Source organism: Equus caballus, chromosome 13 (assembly GCF_041296265.1).
Source record: "Equus caballus isolate H_3958 breed thoroughbred chromosome 13, TB-T2T, whole genome shotgun sequence".
In the NCBI taxonomy this organism is placed as follows: Eukaryota; Metazoa; Chordata; class Mammalia; order Perissodactyla; family Equidae; genus Equus; species Equus caballus.
This window is the reverse complement of record NC_091696.1, coordinates 49,834,880-49,852,794: the sequence shown is the minus strand read 5'-3', so window position 1 is coordinate 49,852,794 and position 17,915 is coordinate 49,834,880. Positions and strand designations below refer to the sequence as shown.

At 49.1% G+C, this 17,915-nt stretch overlaps 1 protein-coding gene across 9 annotated transcripts in view; it reads left to right on the top strand.

Annotated features, from left to right (window-relative positions):
- The window catches only part of C13H16orf96 (chromosome 13 C16orf96 homolog), a 54,671-nt gene that overhangs the window by 23,485 nt on the left and 13,271 nt on the right, over positions 1–17,915 (top strand). For 5 of the 9 annotated variants that reach the window (XR_011424826.1, XR_011424825.1, XR_011424824.1 and 2 more), the window contains exons 3-12: positions 711–815; positions 1,994–2,074; positions 2,282–2,368; positions 2,449–3,730; positions 5,597–5,682; positions 6,061–6,171; positions 9,777–9,851; positions 10,289–10,453; positions 15,210–15,328; positions 16,020–16,082. Coding sequence is in view for 4 of the 9 variants with exons in the window: in XM_070232310.1 (XP_070088411.1) it covers positions 711–815; positions 1,994–2,074; positions 2,282–2,368; positions 2,449–3,730; positions 5,597–5,682; positions 6,061–6,171; positions 9,777–9,851; positions 10,289–10,453; positions 15,210–15,328; positions 16,020–16,082 (2,174 nt within the window). In the remaining 5 variants the exon portion in view is untranslated. The remainder of the gene's footprint in view (positions 1–710; positions 816–1,993; positions 2,075–2,281; positions 2,369–2,448; positions 3,731–5,596; positions 5,683–6,060; positions 6,172–9,776; positions 9,852–10,288; positions 10,454–15,209; positions 15,329–16,019; positions 16,083–17,915) is intronic. The other 4 variants (XR_011424827.1, XR_011424828.1, XM_023616401.2 and 1 more) reach the window with 2 other exon arrangements.

Sequence of the window (17,915 nt, the reverse complement as noted above, 5' to 3'; positions counted from 1 at the left end):
CAGTGATGGAGCTGAGCTATGAGCCCAGCATTGCACCCGTCAGCTCTTGCCTGGAAGTTTCCTCACTGGTCCTCTGGCTTCCCCCTTTACCCTCCCAGGGCCAGTCTACACATGCAGCCAGAGGGACCCTTTAGAAATGTAAATCTGGGGCCGGCCCATGGCGTAGTGGTTAACTCCAGCATACTCCACTTTGACAGCCCAGGTTCACAAATTTGGATCCTGGGCATGGACCTACACCACTCATCAAGCCACACTGTGACAGCAACCCATGTACAAAATAGAGGAAGATTGGGACAGATGTTAGCTCGGGAATCTTCCTCAAGCAAAAAGAAAAAAAGAGGAAGATTGGCAACAAATGTCAGCTCAGAGTGAATCTTCCTCACCAAAAAAAAGTAAATCCAATCATAATTTCCTTGCTGGTCATCCAGTGGCTCCCACCAAAGGGCATAAGATGCCTCATGATGAGTGACTCCTGTTACTGAATACGTTCAAACAGAGGGTTGCCTCCTACCGACTCTCACCAGCTGAGAGCTCAGAGCACTGTTGACTTTAGTGTCACTTGCTGCCTCTGAGTATGTTCCAGCCTAGGCCTCGGGAGAGCCAAGAGGACTTTTTGAACCAGGGCTGTGACCAGAGAGCTTCTGCACTTTCTTGTCTTCTCTCCCAGCCACACCCAACTTCCTGTTTTCCCCTTCTCTCCCCTTCTTTAGTCCATGAAGATCCTGCAGGATTTGCTCACCGACATTTGTGCGCTTAAGGTCACCACTGAAACCCTCAGGAAGGATGTGGACAGGCTGAAGGACTTGTTTGAAACGGTAGATCCTCCCTCGCATCCTCCAGGATGGCCATGGGGCTCGGAACTCTGGTGGTTGGGGTGACAGGGTAAATCTAGGAAGCCTGATCTTAGTCAAAGAACACAGCCATGAGGGCAAGAGAAGGAGGCTGACATGGCCTAGCCACCAGGTCCCTCCCACTGAACTCTCCGAGGTTTCCACCGTGCTCCTCACCATGCTGTTAGGACATCATTTGTAAGTGACAGAAACCTAGTTCATCCTGGCTTAGGCAAATTAAGAGAATTTGTTGTCTCGTTTACTAAAAAATCCAGGGATGTCTTCAGGTACAGCCAGATCTAGGTGCTCATACCACACCAACCTCTCCCTCTCAGTAATACTTTCCTCTGAGTTGGCTTCATTCTCAAGCAGGTACTCCCCAAGTCTTGGCAACTCTAGGCTTACATTTCGTCAACATAACAGAAAGAGAACACCTCTTCCTCTTCTAGAAAGCTCTGTCCACACTGAAAAGTGGAATAAACTTACCACAGGCATACATTCTAGCTCCCTCTTTAGCCACAAGGGCATCAACCTGGGCATATTCTAACTCCTTACCGTGATGTGGAAGGACATGCAATTCCTGAAGTGTGAGGTCGCAGCTTGTGAGTCAGAGCTGGACTCAGAAGCCAGGTCTCCACAGCCCCAGGCTGCTGTTGTGGTTGAGGTCTTACAACTCACACTCAAATGACATAATCTAATGTATCGTCCCCGAGGCACAGATGAGTGTACACATTTGATTGTCATGGCAACTGTGAGAACTTCAGTCTTCGGCTGGGTAGTTCCCACCTGAGCAGAGAGGGCACTGTCAGGAAGCTATGTCACAAAATGCTAAAAAGGACCATTGGGCGAATCTGTTTGAGAAACACTGCCTCCTCAGCTCACCTCTTGGAGATTCTTTACGTATTTTGCCCACTGAATTCTCTGAGAAGTCTTGCAGTACAGAAACCATTGAACGCTTTGTAAGCGCAGCATTTCCCAAACTTATTTGCCCAGGAAACCCTTTTCCATCCCTTTCCCACTCACTGGGAAACCCTTGCTTGGGAATCTGTTCTTCCTTCCCCATGTCTTAGCCACCCAGAGCTAAGTCCTAGTATTCAAGCTGTGGGAGAAGCAGGGCCAGGACCACCTGCACCCCTGGCTCAGGGGCTCGGCTCATTTGACAGGTACAGCTAGAAAGGATGGATACTCTCTTTGAAGATTTGAAAGGGCAGAACCGGAAGATGAGTGCACTGCAGCGGGAAGTGGTAAGGGCCTCAGCCCCGTCGTCCCTCCCCAGTCCCCTGATCTCCAGGCCCAGGGCTGCAGGGGAGGAGGGGGGAGGAGGAGGAAGCAATCTGGAAAGGCCCATTTATCTGCAAGAGTGGAAGGCAGCATGGACAAGGGAGCCACCCAAGGGCATCACACCCTCTAGGTTCACACCCCTCATTCCCAACCTCCTCCCCACCCCCCAGATTTCTCTGCAGAACAAGATGGCCACCCTCCCCAAAGCCGAGGACTTGGTGCTCTGGAGCAGCCTCCATGAGGCCATGTTCACCCCGGTGAGTGAAGGAGGAAGAGCAGGGGCCACAGCGGAGGGTCGGGGAAGCTGCCACGGCCAGCCCAGGCCTCTTTTCCACAGGAGACTTTTCCACAGGGACCTGCTGCCCCACAGCTGGGGGATTCTGAGCTGTGGCAGATCACGGAGCAGCTCCCAGAGACTGTCCTTCCCCAGACCACTGCGGACCACGATGCTGTCGATCACACCCAAGTCTCAGAGGCCATCCATCACCCCCACTTGTTGGAGGCCGCCTGGCATGATGAGGTCCCAGAGCCACTGCAGGAGGAGGCGTCTCCCCAAGCAGTTCTACCTCCTGGGGACCAGGGGCTGGGTGAGCCTCAGGTGCTCGAGCCCGTGCCTGCACCTGCGCCTGAACCTGAGCCTGAGCCGACTCTGGGGCCAGAGCCGGAGCCCGAGCCCGAGCCCGTGTCTGTGCCGGGGCTGGAGCCCACATCTGCACTGGAGCCCAGTCTGACTCCTGGGTTCACACCTGGGCCCCCCAGACCTGAGCCTGCCCTCAGCCCTCAGCCCACACCCCCAGGATTCTGGCCTATGCCGCCAGGAGGCTGGCCTCCTGCCACAGGCTGGCCCAGGGCTAGCACTTGGCCTTCCTGGGGCTTAGGCTACCCCCAGCCTGGCCCAGGCCCATCAGGCCCTCTGCCTGGACAGGTCCGGGGCTTCAGGGCCCCGGCACCTGCTCCAGAGCTCAGCTTGGCTTGGCCTCGTCCACTGTGGTCCCAGTCTCGCCGGGCAGAGATGCGCCAGCTCCCGACTGTTTCAGAAAATGAGGAAGAATATTACTCCCGCTCCATGAAAGTCCCTCAGGACAGGGCTCCCAGGGGTGAGACCCCCAAGGAAGCACTCTCTAAGAGTCCCCAGTCTGTCCTTCAACGGCTGAAAACCAGCACTTCCCGCGCAGCATCTGCTGCTGCCTCCTATGCAGCTGCTGCCACCGCAGCCGCCAGGGCGGCCGAGGCCGCCGCCAACTTGGTCAAGGATGCCCCTGCCACTAAATTGGCCACTGTGGCAATGACTGTGGCCGCCTCTGGGCCCTTAGGAATCTTTGCAGATGTCCTGGGTGCGGGATCTTCCCGTGGGGCCACAGGCTCTGTGGCCTTCAGCGAGGACAGCGAGATGGAAGACTTGCAGGAGATAGACTACAAGGACTTGCCCCCTCTCCCTCCCGATGCGACCCTGTCCCAGGCCATGCTGGCTGCCAAACAGGCTGTGAGCCCTGAAGATAAGAAGAAGGCCGTCAGGTATTCCATGAGCCACATAGCCCAGATGCCCTTTAGACACGACTCCCTGAAAGAAGAGTTTGCCCAGCTGTCATCCAACCTGCAGCAGCAGCTGAGTCATCTAGGTAGGCCTGACTTGGCTCTGGGAAGGGCGGCAAGGGCTCAGGCCCTCCGCGTGACCTCCTTTCCTTCACTGAGCTCCCCCAACAAAATCTACTAGTCTATTCTTTTACAATGAACATACAGTGAGGTCTTATCTTGAGGGGAGAGGGGTGGTTAGAGTCTAAAGTTGGCACTTAAGGAGAAGAGTCGTGTGTCAAAATTACTCTTGAAAATTCCCTTTCAATAGCCCATAAAACACAGTGCTACTGTACAGGGTCGTAGCAAGTCCAGATCAGCCACAGTGGTCAGCGGTATTAAACAGACCCCAGGTGAAGTGGTCACTTTGGGATTAGGAACTTCTTCCAGGCAAACTATGTATCCTTAAAGACTACAGTCACGTTCTGGGCGGCAGTGGCACCTGTAGATTTATCTTCCCATTTTGTATCCATGTTGGGTCTACATTCACTGCAGGGAGTGGAAGGCAAATGGCCTACTTTAGTGGTCCCCAACCTTGAGCTCACCTCAGCATCCCTGGGGGGCTCGGTAATGCACAGACTGCTGGGCCTCACCCCCGGAGTCCCTGACTCGGGTGATCTGAGTGGGGCCCAAGAATTTGCACTTCTAACCCTTTCTGGGTGATGCTGCTGATTCTGATACAGCTGACCCGGGGAACCAACTTTGAGACCCACTGCTCCACTCTTTTTGAATCACTGTCTTGCTTTTTTGCTCTCTGCCAAGTACAATAGTTGAATTAACCTAAGTCAAATCCCAATCGGCAGTGCCCTTCCACAAATCTTGAAAAGGAAAAGTAGAACTTCACGTAGCTAAAAAGAGCCATGTTGATATCAGTGAGTACTGGCACACAGCTAAGATGAGGATAGTAATACATTTAAATTTGAAACATAAAGCCACAATAGCCCAAATTCTACTTCTGACCAGCTGCCATTTTTGTTAAGACAACTGAAGACAGATTGTAAACATATCTTGGCTGTGATTTTTTATACCCTCCTCGCTGTGTCCTGTACGTCACTTTTTGGCCTCTTGTCCAGAACTTGATCTAGGATACGTTTTTTTTATCCCGTCTCCTTTTTGGTTAAATCCCCTTTCTGTCTTGTGGTGGGATAGATAACACATTTCACATACTCTCGTAAATAAGGCAATTCATAGTTTTGCTCAAGGCCATTTCTGGAGGGAAGGAAATCCCAGAGAGTTTTCCCACGGCCTGCACTAATATGGTAACCGCCAGGCTGTTGAACACTTGAAACGAGGCGAGTTCAAGTTCAGATGCGCTCTCAGTGCGAGGTGCAACTGGATATTGAGGACTTAGTACAAAAACAAGAATGTAAATATCTTGGGGCTGGCCCAGTGGCGCAGTGGTTAAGTTCGCACGTTCCACTTCGGCGGCCCGGGGTTTGCCGGTTCGGATCCCGGGTGCAGACGTGGCACCGCTTGGCGAGCCATGCTGTGGCAGTCGTCCCACATATAAAGTGGAGGAAGATGGGCACAGATGTTAGCTCAGGGCCAGTCTTCCTCAGCAAAAAGAGGAGGATTGGCAGCAGATGTTAGCTCAGAGCTAATCTTCCTCAAAAAAAAAAAAGAATGTAAATATCTCATTCATAATTTTTTTGATCACATATTAAGATGATACTATTTTGGATATATTGGGCTAAATAAAATATTTTATTTACATGAATTTCACCTGCTTCTTTTTAGATTTTTTAAAATGTGGCTATTTGAAAATTGTAAATGACCTCAAAGGCCCCCCAGCTCACAGCCTCTCTACTGGAGAGCACCGCCTTAGAGAGCTGCTAACAGAAGCAGGTGGAGCTCTGGCCAAAGCATCTTCCCCCATCCCTGCCCCCAACAGCCACCTCCCCCTTTGCTTTCAGCTAGTGTGGGCCACTCTTCCAAGCTTGGGATGACAGTGGACATGTTGGAAGAAAAGATTGACAACCTCCACAAATCCAGGATGAAGGTCAGTGTCCTGGGCAGGGAGCTTCTGAGAAGATGATGGCTTGAGGCGAGCTAATGGCAGATTCCATGCCCTGGAACCGGAGCGAGTTCCTGCCCTCCCCAGCACAGCGTTTGTCCTGTAGCTGAACGGAGGCCTGGGGGAGTGAGGGGCTGAGAAGGCAGCTGCAGCCCTGTGGAGGAGGATCTTCTCCAGCTGGTGCAGGGGTCCCGGCGGAAGGGAGTAGGGGGTGCAGCTGCCTGGTTCCCCCTCACGAGCATCTTAGGTGGCTTTGAGATGGCAGGTTAGAGACACGCTGCTTTAATACACCCTTTAGGCTCCTTCTCGGCCGTGGCAGCCTCAGAAGCAACGGCCTTAGAGGTCTGTGTCTCCCTCTTTTAGGAGGAGGAACTCGGGAGAGTTTGGGGCCACCAAATAGAGACGATGAAGGATCACCACATCACGCTGGACAAGGCAATAGAGAAGCTGCAGATTCGCCTGGATGAGTTAAAGGTTCAGAGGTCTGGGTGGGCCCAGGATGGGCGGCCGAGGGGAGGATTCCTCATCTGGACATTTGGACTCTCCCCAAAGGCTTCACAGATGCACCGAAGGCAGGGGACCAAGGAACACGTCCCCGTGCATGAATTACACTTCAATTAAAAACAAACAAATCTTGCCCCCCCACCCCCACCCCCACATATCAACAGACGAGCTTGGATGGCGTCCATCTTGTTGACCGCTGGGTCTGCCTCCTCTAGAAGGGTGCCTGGCCTAGAACGAAGGCCCGAAATGTGCTGAATGAAGCAATGAATGAATAAGAGATTTTCTTGCGCCAACTATTACATTAATAACATCTGCCCTAAACCAGCTGGTTTCTGAGTTCTCAGCACTGCAGGGCCTTCTGGGAAGAGCGGAACTGCCGACATGAGAGATGTGAAGATGGATACTGAGCACCTACCAGGGGCTCACCCAACCAGCCGCCACCTCCCCAAGGGGCCTGAAGGGGCCCGCCTCGCTCTGCTGGCCTGATGACCGTGGGCTGATGGGTCCTCAGGACTAATCCAGTCTGTGCCTTGTCCTAGAGCTGTTCCCGACCTTTCGAGAAGGAATCAAGGTCATTCTCAGTAGGAGGAGCTGACCTTCCCCCAGAGCATAAAGAGACAAAATCCCAAACAGAATTTGGTGGGAGGTGGTTTCCATGGAGGCTCGTGAATCCAAGTCAGCGGGCTGTTGGTGGGATGGCTAGGATGTGAGGGGCAAAAGAGGAGGGCGCGTCTCCCTCTTCCAAGATGGTCAGGCAGAGTAATCAGGCTGGGACACACACAGGGCAACCAGGACGTGAAAAAAGCTCCTGAATGGAGAACCAATTCCCTGCCCAAGTGGGGGTGGAAGGGGGGCTCCCGGGCCGTGTGTGGGCGGATGGTGCAGGTCACAGCTCAGACCTTTGTGAGCACCGGGATCAGGAGTCGGCTCCTGGACCCTGCGCCCTGGGTCTGTCACCACTCTTTGGAGAGGTCTGGTCACCATGTCCTAGGGACATATGGGGCCCTTCCTCGAAGGAGACTGGAGCCAGTTCGTTCGGCATGTCTGACGTGTGCCCAGCACCATGCCCCACCCTGCACTGGGGAGGAGGGGTCACAGTATCTGCCTCTAGGTCGCCGTCGCTGGTTGAGAGAAACTCAAGAGGACGAGGCCGACCAAACAGTGCAGGCAGAGCAAGTCAGCCTTTGTCCCGACTGCCCTCCCCCTCCTCGTGCCGACATGAGTTAGTTGCTTATGAAAGTTCACCCTGGAAGGACCTGGAACGGGGCTTGGTATACGACACGTTTCATTAAGTGTTTCTTAAATGAATGTACTGCAAGAGATCAGCAACCCCATCAAGGTTCCCTATAGAGAAATGAGGGAGTGCAGCCATGTCTGCCACAACATCTGGAATAGAGAAGAAAGCCCGCTCTACTGCTTTACCTGGGTGAGCAAAGGTTATAAACGTACCAGGTGGTGCAAGAAGTCCTCGTTCCTTCACTGAGTCATTCGGCCAGTGTTACTGAGCCTCCACCGTGCACCAGGCACCCTTCCAGGGCCTCGTGATACGGCGGTCAACAAGATGGACACCATCCAGGCCCTTCTGTGCTGGGGGCGTGGTGATTTTTGTTGGTTTTTAGTCAAAGTATAATATTTATGCACAGTAAAATGCCCAAATCTTACATATAAGAGCTCAATTAATTTTTGCCTGTTTGTACCCCCACCTCACCACCACCCAGTCAAGATGGAAGCGTTTCTCTCCCCTTAGAGGGCTTCCCACCAAGGACACCCCAGGCAAGTAAGCGCGGACAGAGCTCTTCCCAACTGACTCCATGGGAAACATCATCTGCCCTTTGCAAGTGGGCAAGTCGTCTTTTTTTTTCTTTTTTTCCTAGTTTATCCACTTTCATTTTTAACTCACTGAAATTATCTTTATCAGAATCAATTATTTTTATGCAAATGACTTGATTTTTTTTATCCACATCATACTGTACTGACTGCCGCGGTCTTTTATAAGCCTGAGGCTGCATTCCAAAACCGTTCTTGGAACAAATTATTATAGTCAGAGCTCTGGCTGGTGCAGAAGACTGATAAGATAGCTAATGTGTATTGAATGCTAACTCTCTGCCAGGACGTTATAGATTCCATTCCCAGGCTTCTCAACATCTTTGGGAAAGGCATGGGATTGATGCCATTTCAAAGAGGAGGAAACAGATTCAGGCAAAGAAACCAGCTGAGTTTACCCCGCTGGGAGGCGGCCTGGTGTTGTGGCTCAGAGCACTGGCTTTGGGTTAGATAGGCCTGCTTTTGAATCCTGATTCTGCCACTTATTGGGTGTATCAGTTTCCTGTGGCTGCTGTAACAATTGACCACAAACGTTTGGCTTAGAACAGTAGACATGTATTCTCTCGCAGGATGCATCGTTCCAGTCTCTGCCTCTCTTGTCACGTGGCCTCTTCTCTGTGTGTGTGTCTGTGTCTTCACAGGACCTCTTTATAAGGCCACCAGTTATTAGATTTAAGGCCTGCCCTAATCCAGTATGACCTCATCTTAACGTAACTAATTACATCGGCAAAGACCCTATTTCCAAATAAGGACATATGTACAGGTTCTGGGAGGGCATGAATTTAATTAGAATTAGATTCAACTCCAAATAACAGACTTAAACAAGGTATGAGTGTATTTCCCTTTCATATTCAAGAGACCAGGAATGGTTGGTCCAGAGCTGATGTAGAACTCCATGGTGTGTGACTTCCATTCACAAGGTCACCTCAAGGTCCAGGATGGCTGCTGGTGCTCCAGTCATTAACTCTGCATTCAAACCAGCAGCCAAGAGGACACCTACCCACTTCTGTTCACGCTCCAGTGGTCACCGAGCTATGAGAGAAGCTGTGAAATGTAGTCATGATTCTGGGTGGCCAGATGCCAGCTAGAAGCTGGGGGTCCTGTTCCCAAGGGTGAGAGAGAGACCAGATATGAAGGGAGGAGTAGAAGCCTGTTTCCAGCTTTGGAGGAAAAGTGACCCCACCTTCTTGGGACATGGCCTAGTGATTGTGAGGCTCTTGCAGAGCGGGTTAGCTGCTGCTGCTGCTGTCATAGGGAGGGTCCAGTGAGTGGAGGGAAGGCACAATTAATGGAAGGAGTTGGATCTTCGTGAAGTTATGGGGATGGGAAATAGGGTTTTCCCCCAACACAGGGGCACAGTGTGTGTGGCATATAAGTACTTGATTGGTGAATAGACTGCATTTCTTACTGGGACCCCAATACAGATCCGAAGAGATGAACTTGCCTTAAGCATCCAGGGAGCCAAAGTGTCAGCATTGGTTTGTGCTTTCCTTCCTCAGGGCTGCCCGCCTGTGCAGTCCATTTCCTATGATGCCAGCTCCAAGGGGACAGCTTGTCCCGAGTCCCATATTCCTCCTCTTCTGATCTGGGCACCTGGGGCCCTAGAACCCAAGCCTTCCAATGTGCCCACCCTACCTGCTGTCCACTTTGCCCCATTGTCCCTTCCTAGCACTCCACAGGGGTGGACATGGGAGGTAGATGTCCTCAGGGCTTCCAAGGATGGCTGACATGCCCTTTGCTTCTGTTCTTAGATTATCCAGGCTCAAATAAAAAACCTAGAAATGCAAAAGGCAGACAAAAGTGTGATGGAGCAGGAGTTGAAAGAGGTGAGTGAGCAGAGAGTCCTTCCCCACCCTGGCTTCCTGCCCTGAGCACCAGCTCTCCAACCCAGGGAAATGGGATCATCCAGCCAAGACAAAACCAGGCAGAGAGACCTCCAGAGTTTCCTTCCACCTTCATTATATAGAAAGACTGGGGAAGCTTCTCCAAAGTTGTTTCGTCAGCTCCTGTTTTCAGTGACTCAGGATTAGTGACAATTTGTTGTGTAAACTTAAACATCATGCGCTAACTTCTCCATCACAGGAAAACCTTGGCTTAGGTCCGATGGTTGGGTTGGAGCCAACATAGACCCCAAGGTTGAATTTAAGCCAAGGCTAGATGTCCAGGGTCCCAAACTAGAAAAAATGGACCAAAGTGATCTCCCCCAGCTTTCTCCTGCTCCCACCCCAGCAGCCTTGCCTCCCTGAGTCCCCTCTCTTTCTAGAAAGCTGAAAAGAGTGCCCTGGCAGGCAAGGCAAGCCGGATTGACCTGGAGACGATGGTGCTGGAGCTGAATGAGATGATTCAAGGCATGTTACTCAGGATTGTGACCCACGAGGATGACTGGAAGAAGGTTTTAGAGCAGCTGAGTAAGGACCTGAGCACCAAAGTGAGTACCTTGTATTATTTAATTTTGCATAACAAATTACCCCAAAATTTAGCAGCTTAAAACCGTTTCTGAGGGTCAAGAATTTGGGAGCAGTTTAGCAGGGTGGCTCAGGGTCTCCCGTGAGGTCACAGTCAAAGTGTCATCTGGGGCTGCAGTCATCTGAAGGCTTGACTGGGGCTGGAGGATCCACTTCCAAGATGGCGCCCTCATATGACTGTTGGCAAGACTCCTCACTTTCTCATCACATGGACTCCTCTTTAGGGCTGCTCCAGTGGCTTCGCAACATGGCAACTGACTTCCCCCAAAGCGAGTGATCCGAGAGAGCAAGACAGAAGCTGCAATGGCTTCTATGACTTAGCCACAGAAGTCACACCCCATTATTTCTGTAATATCTTCTGTAATGACCTGCTTACGCAAGTCAGCCCTATTCAGTGTGAGAGGGGCCTACACAAGTGTGTGAATACCAAGAGGTGTAGTTAGGGAGCATCTTGGAAGCTGACCACCATAACTCTCCTTTCTGGGCAAGCTAAGGAACATAGTGGGGTAGGAGTGGGGTCAGCTGGTCATTCATTTATTCATTCGTCATTTACTAACCGCCTGTGATGAGCCAGACCCTGGGGATATGTTGATAAGGAGTCATAGCCCCTGCCTCAATTTGTACCGTCCAGCAGACAGACAGGAACAGTCAGATCAACAATTACAGTGCTGTGTGGTTCCTGTGGCTAGGGTGGCTGGGATGGCCACAAGAGCTTGGGTTTACAATCAGACAGCTCTGGGTTTGAGCCCAGCTCCACCATGAGCAGCAGCATGCCCCGAGTTAGATAACCTCTCCGAGCCTCAGTTTTGTTTTCCGTGAAACAAGGATTTATTCATTCATCAGCTGAGCACTGGGCGCCTCCGATGCTGGTCACTGGGGATGTAATGATGAGCAAAACAGATAGGGGACGTGTTTCTCCTGGGGACAGATCAGTCGTGAAAACCGCACAAGTCAATGTAAAATCACAGCTATCTACAGAACAACTGATCTGTTTTTCTTCAATAATTCAGTGAAAAAAAGTGGGAACAGAGAGATGGTTCCAGATTCAAAGGGTCTCAAGAGATGGAACAACCAAATGCAACACATCAGGAGATTTTACTTGTATGCTGGTTCAATTGCACCAACTCTAAAAATGGGTTGAATTAGATCAAAGTCAGGAATCAGTGTTCATTGTGTTAGATGTGATAACGGTGTTGTGGTCATGTAAGAAGATGTCCTCCTAATTACTAAAATATTTATGAGTGAAATGTCATGATTTCTGCAACTTTAGAAAAAATACTCCATCAAAAAATATGGCAGGGGCTGGCCTGGTGGTGCAGCGGTTAAGTTTGCACGTTCCGCTTTGGCAGCCTGGGGTCCACTGGTTCGCATCCTGGGTGCGGACATGGCACCGCTTGGCAAGCCATGCTGTGGCAGGCCTCCCACATATAAAGTAGAGGAAGATGGGCACGGAGGTTCGCTCAGGGCCAGTCTTCCTCAGCAAAAAGAGGAGGATTGGCAGCAGATGTTAGCTCAGGGCTAATCTTCCTCAAAAAAAAAAATGTGTATGGCAGATATGGCAACATGTTACTAATAACTAAATTTCGATGGTGAATATATGAGGTTAATGATTCTAGTTTTCACTTCTCTATGTGTTTGAATTTTCTCCTAATAGAAGTTTTTAAAATTATTGTTGTTGTTTTAAGTGATCCTTACTCATTGCTTGTCTTTTCTCTCTATATTTTTAATTGTGGTAAAATTCATACAACATAAAATTAACCATTAACCCTTTTAAAGTGACTAATTCCATGGCATTTAGTACATTCACACTGTTGTGCAAGCACCACCGCTATCTAGTCCTAAGACATTTCCATCACCCCAAAAGGAAACCCTGTACCCATTAAGCACTCACTCTCCATTCTTCCCTCCCACGCAGCCCCTGGAAACCACTAGTCTACCTTCTGTCTCTATGGATCTGCCTCTGCTGGATGTTTCACATGAAAGAATCATACAGTGTGTGACCTTTTGTAACTAGCTTCTTGCAGTTATCATAATGTTTTGAAAGTTCATCCATGTTGTAGCACGAATCAGTGCTTCATCCTTTTTATGGCTGAAGAATATTCCATCAAATGGGTAGACCATGTTTTGCTTGTTCGTTCATCTGTTGATGGACACTTGGGTTGTTTCCACCTTTGACTGTTGTGAATAGTGCTGCTAGGAACATTCATGTACGAGTTTTTGTTTGGACACCTGTTTTCGGTTCTTTTTTTTTTAAAGTTCACAGTAATTTATTAATTTTTTTAAAGATTTTATTTTTCCTTTTTCTCCCCAAAGCCCCCTGGTACATAGTTGTGGGTCTTTCTAGTTGTGGCATGTGGGACGCCACCTCAGCGTGGCCTGATGAGCGGTACCACGTCTGCGCCCAGGATCTGAACCAGTGAAACCCTGGGCCGCCGAAGTGGAGCGCGCAAACTTAACCACTCGGCCCCGGGGCCCGCCCCTGTTTTCAGTTCTTTTGGGTAGATACCCAGGAATGGAATTACTGAGTCGTATGGTAACTCTATGTTTAACTTTTTGTAGGGGGGACATCTGCAATTAACTCTCAAATGGTTCAGAAAACAAATACACATATGTATATGTAGATAAAGAAAACATGACAAAATGTTAAAAATTGGTGAATTTAAGTGGATTTATGAGTGCCCTTTAGACTATTTTGGCAACTTTTCTGTAGATTTAAAAGTTTTTGAAATGGAAAGTTGGGGAAAAGAATCTTCTTGGGATGCCGTGTGCTTCCTGTAGCATTGGGTCAGCAGATGGTCATGCTGGTGGGTGGTTCCTTCAACGTTGAAGCACAGACTCATCAGGGCCCCAGGGGTGCTAGCCCAATACCGCCAGCATAAAGGATATTCTCCCCTCATAAGCAGCAAGTAATTTGGGGGTGACTTTTTGCCGTCCCAGGAATGTCCACTGCCTCACTAGCCATTCTCCTAGCAGTTTTCTCATAAATTGAGGATTGTTGCCTGAACCAGTTATTTCATTAAGGGTTACAAGATGGCAATTTTTCTAATTCTAGCATTGCTGCTACACTTATCAGCTTGAAATTTGTAAAGAAGAGGTTTCCCTCATTGACTTCAGCTGATTATCCTGAAATAAGGTTCCTGCAGGAAAGATAGGAACAATAATGAATTATTTCCTTTAACGACTAGTTAAAATATTGGTGCAATAGCCACTTCCAATACAAGGTGGCAAATGAGGGTTTCTATTTTTATTTTTTAATTTCTTTTTCATGAGTGTCATATGAATCGTGGATTTCTATATATTGTTTGTTCATTCAATTAAGTTACTGTTTCTCTTGTCGCTCACATGGTCTTATCTTTGGCCTGTGAACGGGCTTCTGAGCCCTTTGACTAGACCCTCTGTCTCAGAGAGCTGTCTTGTTTCCTTAAATGATAAGATGTTCCAGGCTCATCTTTTTTTTTTTTTTTTTTCCCTGAGGAAGATTCACCCTGAACTAACATCGTCCCAGTCTTCCTCTATTTTGCATGTGGGTCACTGCCACAACATGACTGACAGTGGTAGGTCCACGCCCAGGATCCAAACTCATGAACTCAGGCTGCTGAAGTGGAGTGTGCAGAACTCAACCATTAGGCCATGGGGTCAGCCCCAGGCTCATCTTTAACATTCCCTTCCTCAGACCTGCATCAGCCATTTGTCTACGGAGTCTTGGTTCCTTTTAATGGGGAATGTTGTTTAAAGATCAAAATCTGGGCACTGGAAGAAACACTTTAAAAATTACAAACTCCCACTGTGGAAAACAGTCTGGCAGTTTCTCAAAAAGTTAGGCATAGAGTTGCCATAAGACCCAGCACTTCCACCCCCAGGTCTATACCCACGAGAAATGAAAACAGGTCCGCACAAAAACTTGCCCACAAGTGTTCACGACAGCATTCTTCCTAATAGCCAAAAAGTAGAAATAATGCAAATGCCCATTAACAGATGAACGGATGAACAAAATGTGATCCATCCATACAGCAGAATATTCAGCCATAAAAAGCGATGAAACACTGACACATGCTGCAACGTGGATGAAGTTTGGAAACATTATGCTCGGTGAAAGAAGCCAGAGCCAGACGCAGAAGGCCACAGATTGTGCGATTCCATTTTTTCTATGAAATATCCAGAATAGGCAAATCCATAGAAACAGAAAGTAAATTAGTGGTTGCCTACACCTGGGAGTTTGGGGAGAAATGAGGGGTGACTGCTTATGGGTACAAGGTTTCTTTTGGGGTGATGAAAATGTTCCAAAATTGATTGTGGTGATGGTTGCACAACTCTGTGAATATACTAAAAACCATTGAATGTATACTTTACACTCAATAAATGTGTTGAATGGGTCAATGTCAGGTGTCTTGGGACCATTGGGTGAAATGTTTTTCAGACCTGCAGGCCTGCAGTCGAGCAGTAGGGCTGGTTTTCTCTTTTGGAGGCAATAACTAACAGTGTTTCTTTGCCTTGGCTGCCGGGAAGCTCACTTTGCAGCTCCTCTCTAGCAATAACATGCATTCAGGGTATGAACCCTAACCCAAGCTTTGTCATTTTCCCTTTCCTTCACCAACTCACTATTTTAGTTTAATCTTGTTATAGTGTATGTAACTTTGCAGGTTGCTGCACGTCCTTTTCTGGAGTGAGGCAGGTTATGAATTGACTAAACACTCTTTTCTTCCCTTTGGCTGTTTGCAGCTGGTCCACAGTGATTTGGACGATCTGAAGAAAGACATGAATGAGGTCTGGAAGGTAGTCAGGAAGCTGCTGATTGAAGGCCTCCGATTTGACCCCGACAGTGCTGCCGGCTTTAGGAAGTGAGCCCCTCCTGGGCTGGGGTGCAGCTCCCAGAGAGGAAACAAGAGGGGTATCCCAGTGGATTCCAGGAGGAGGGATTCCAGACCTCTGGACCTGGGGCGAGGGGGCTGTTGGGATGGGGCTGAAGCACCCAGGGGCTCAGAAGTGGGCAGCTCTGGCCTTGGCTGGCAGAGGGGGCTCCAGGAGCACATCTGCTCCAAAGCCTGGTTGCCACAAATGAGGAAACCGAGGCTCAGAGAGGGAAGGGGCCATGCAAGGCCACATGGGGAGCCTGGGTGTGTTGGGGACCAGAGCCAGGGCCCCCACCCCATCCAGACAGAGCCCCAGGCAGAGGGACTCAGCGTTCCTGGGGGACTCCTGTCCTCAGATCACCCCTCATGCCCCCAAATGGCCACCAGGAAGAGTAGCTTTCCTGAAGGCCCCTGGTTTTAAAGCCCTCCATTGTGTTTGGGGAGAGATAAACTCCACACACTTTTATCCCGCTCCTCTGCCCCATGCGGTCACAGGGGGGTCGGCAGGGGCCAGCAGAGCTGAGCTGAGCAGGGCCAGGCCAGTGGGAGTAGGATGTGTGTGGAAGTCCTGCCCTGAGAAAGAGACGGACCTGCAGCCTCCCCCAAGCACTGCCCAGGAAAGGGGCAGCCCCACAGGGCCTGGCCGGTGCCGAGACTGACGCAGCTGGGTGTCTTCCAGGAAACTGTTTGAGCGAGTGAAATGCATCTCCTGCGACCGGCCTGTGGAGATGATGACCGGCCCGTGAGTACCGCCGCCAGGGGGCGCCCGTGCCCGCCTCTCCCTTCTGGATCCCCCTGACGCCCCTAACCCTAGAGCCTGTGGGGTTCTAGAGACATCATTTGTATGCACATCCGTGTGCATCATTCTGTACATATCATTTCATTTGCTCTCTGTCGCGGGTGGGGGCACTGGCATCCTATCCTTCACCAGCCCTGTCTGTTGCCCAGTGTGTCCCAGGGATGGGGTCAACTCCAAAAGAAAAAGGATGGAAAGAAACTGTGGAGAAAAGCAGAACTTTGTGAGACTTCCTTGCACGTATTTTTATAGGCTAATACTTTTATTTATTTATTGAGGTGAAATTCACATAACATAAAATTAACCATTTTAAAGTGAACAGTTCAGTGGCATTTAGTACATTCACATTAATGTGCAATTGTCACCTCTAATTCCAAAACATTTTCATTTCCCCAAAAAGAAACCCCAGTCCCACTAAGCAGTTGCTCCCATTGCTCGCTCCCCACAGCCCCAACAACCACTCATCCACTTCCTGTCTCTATGGATTTGCCTGTTCTGGACATTTCATAGAAATAGAATCCTACAATATGTGCTCTTTCGTGTCTGGCTTCTTTCAGTGTGCATCATGTTTTCGAGGTTTGTCCACACTGTAGCATGTGTCAGTGCTTCGTTCCTTTTTATGGCTGGATTATATCCCACTGCACGGACAGACTGCAATTGTTTATCCATTTGTAGAGTGAAAGATGTTGGATTGTTTCCACCTGTTGGCTGTTGTGAATAATGCTGCTATGAACATGCATGTACATATATTTGTTTGAACACCTGTTTTCAATTCTTTTGAGTATAAACCTAAGAGTGGAAATGATACTCTGATATGGTTGAAGAGCCAGCATTGCAGAGCCCACGGCCTCTGTGGGGCTAGCCTGGCCCTGCTGCCCCGTGAAGCTCACCACCCGACTCCGGGCCATGTCCAGGGAGGGGCTGTGGAGCTATATCCAGAATGTTTCTTTCAAACCACAGATATCCAGTTGCAGCGTTATTTATAATATCAAAAAAAGAAGAAGGAGAAAGGAAACCACCTGAGGTGGTAAATTAGTAAACACGTTCACATCAGCCGATGTAAGTCACGCTGTAGACAACACCACGCAGTAGAACCTCCTGAGAGATGTAAACGGCCGACAGCTGTGCCGTCCAGCGCAGCAGCCCTCGGCCACGTGGCTGTCGCGCACTTGACATGTAGCCAATGCAACTGAGAAACGGAATTTTAAATGTTATTTAAATTTAATTTAAATATAAACTTAGGTAGTCACAAGTGGCCAGTGGCTGCCAAGTTGGATGGCACAATCGCAGGAGATTATTTATTGACTTGGGAAAATGATGGCAATAACTTAAATGGGAAAGTCAAGTAGTATGTGTGTTATGATCCCATTTTTGTTAAAAATAATATGCAAACAGAGAAGAATACTGGAAGGACACATATCAAAATATTTGTCACATGCTTACAGGGCTTTTCTTGTTTGTCTACTTGTGCTTTTCTATACTTTCTAAAATGCTGACGATCCGTATGTATTACTTTAAAATTTTATCGTGGCTTAAATACATACAGGAAAGTACGTAAATGTTTATTGTACAGCTTGATGAGTTTTTGCACGTGTGCACACCTTTGTGACCACCACTCAGATCAAGTCGTGGAACGGTTCCAGCTCCTCAGGAGGATGACGTTTTACTTTATTTTTTTACCGAGGTAAAATACACATGACATAAATTACCCATTTTAAAGTGAACAGTTCAGTGGCATCCAGTACATTGACAGCATTGTGCAGCCACTACCTCTGTCTA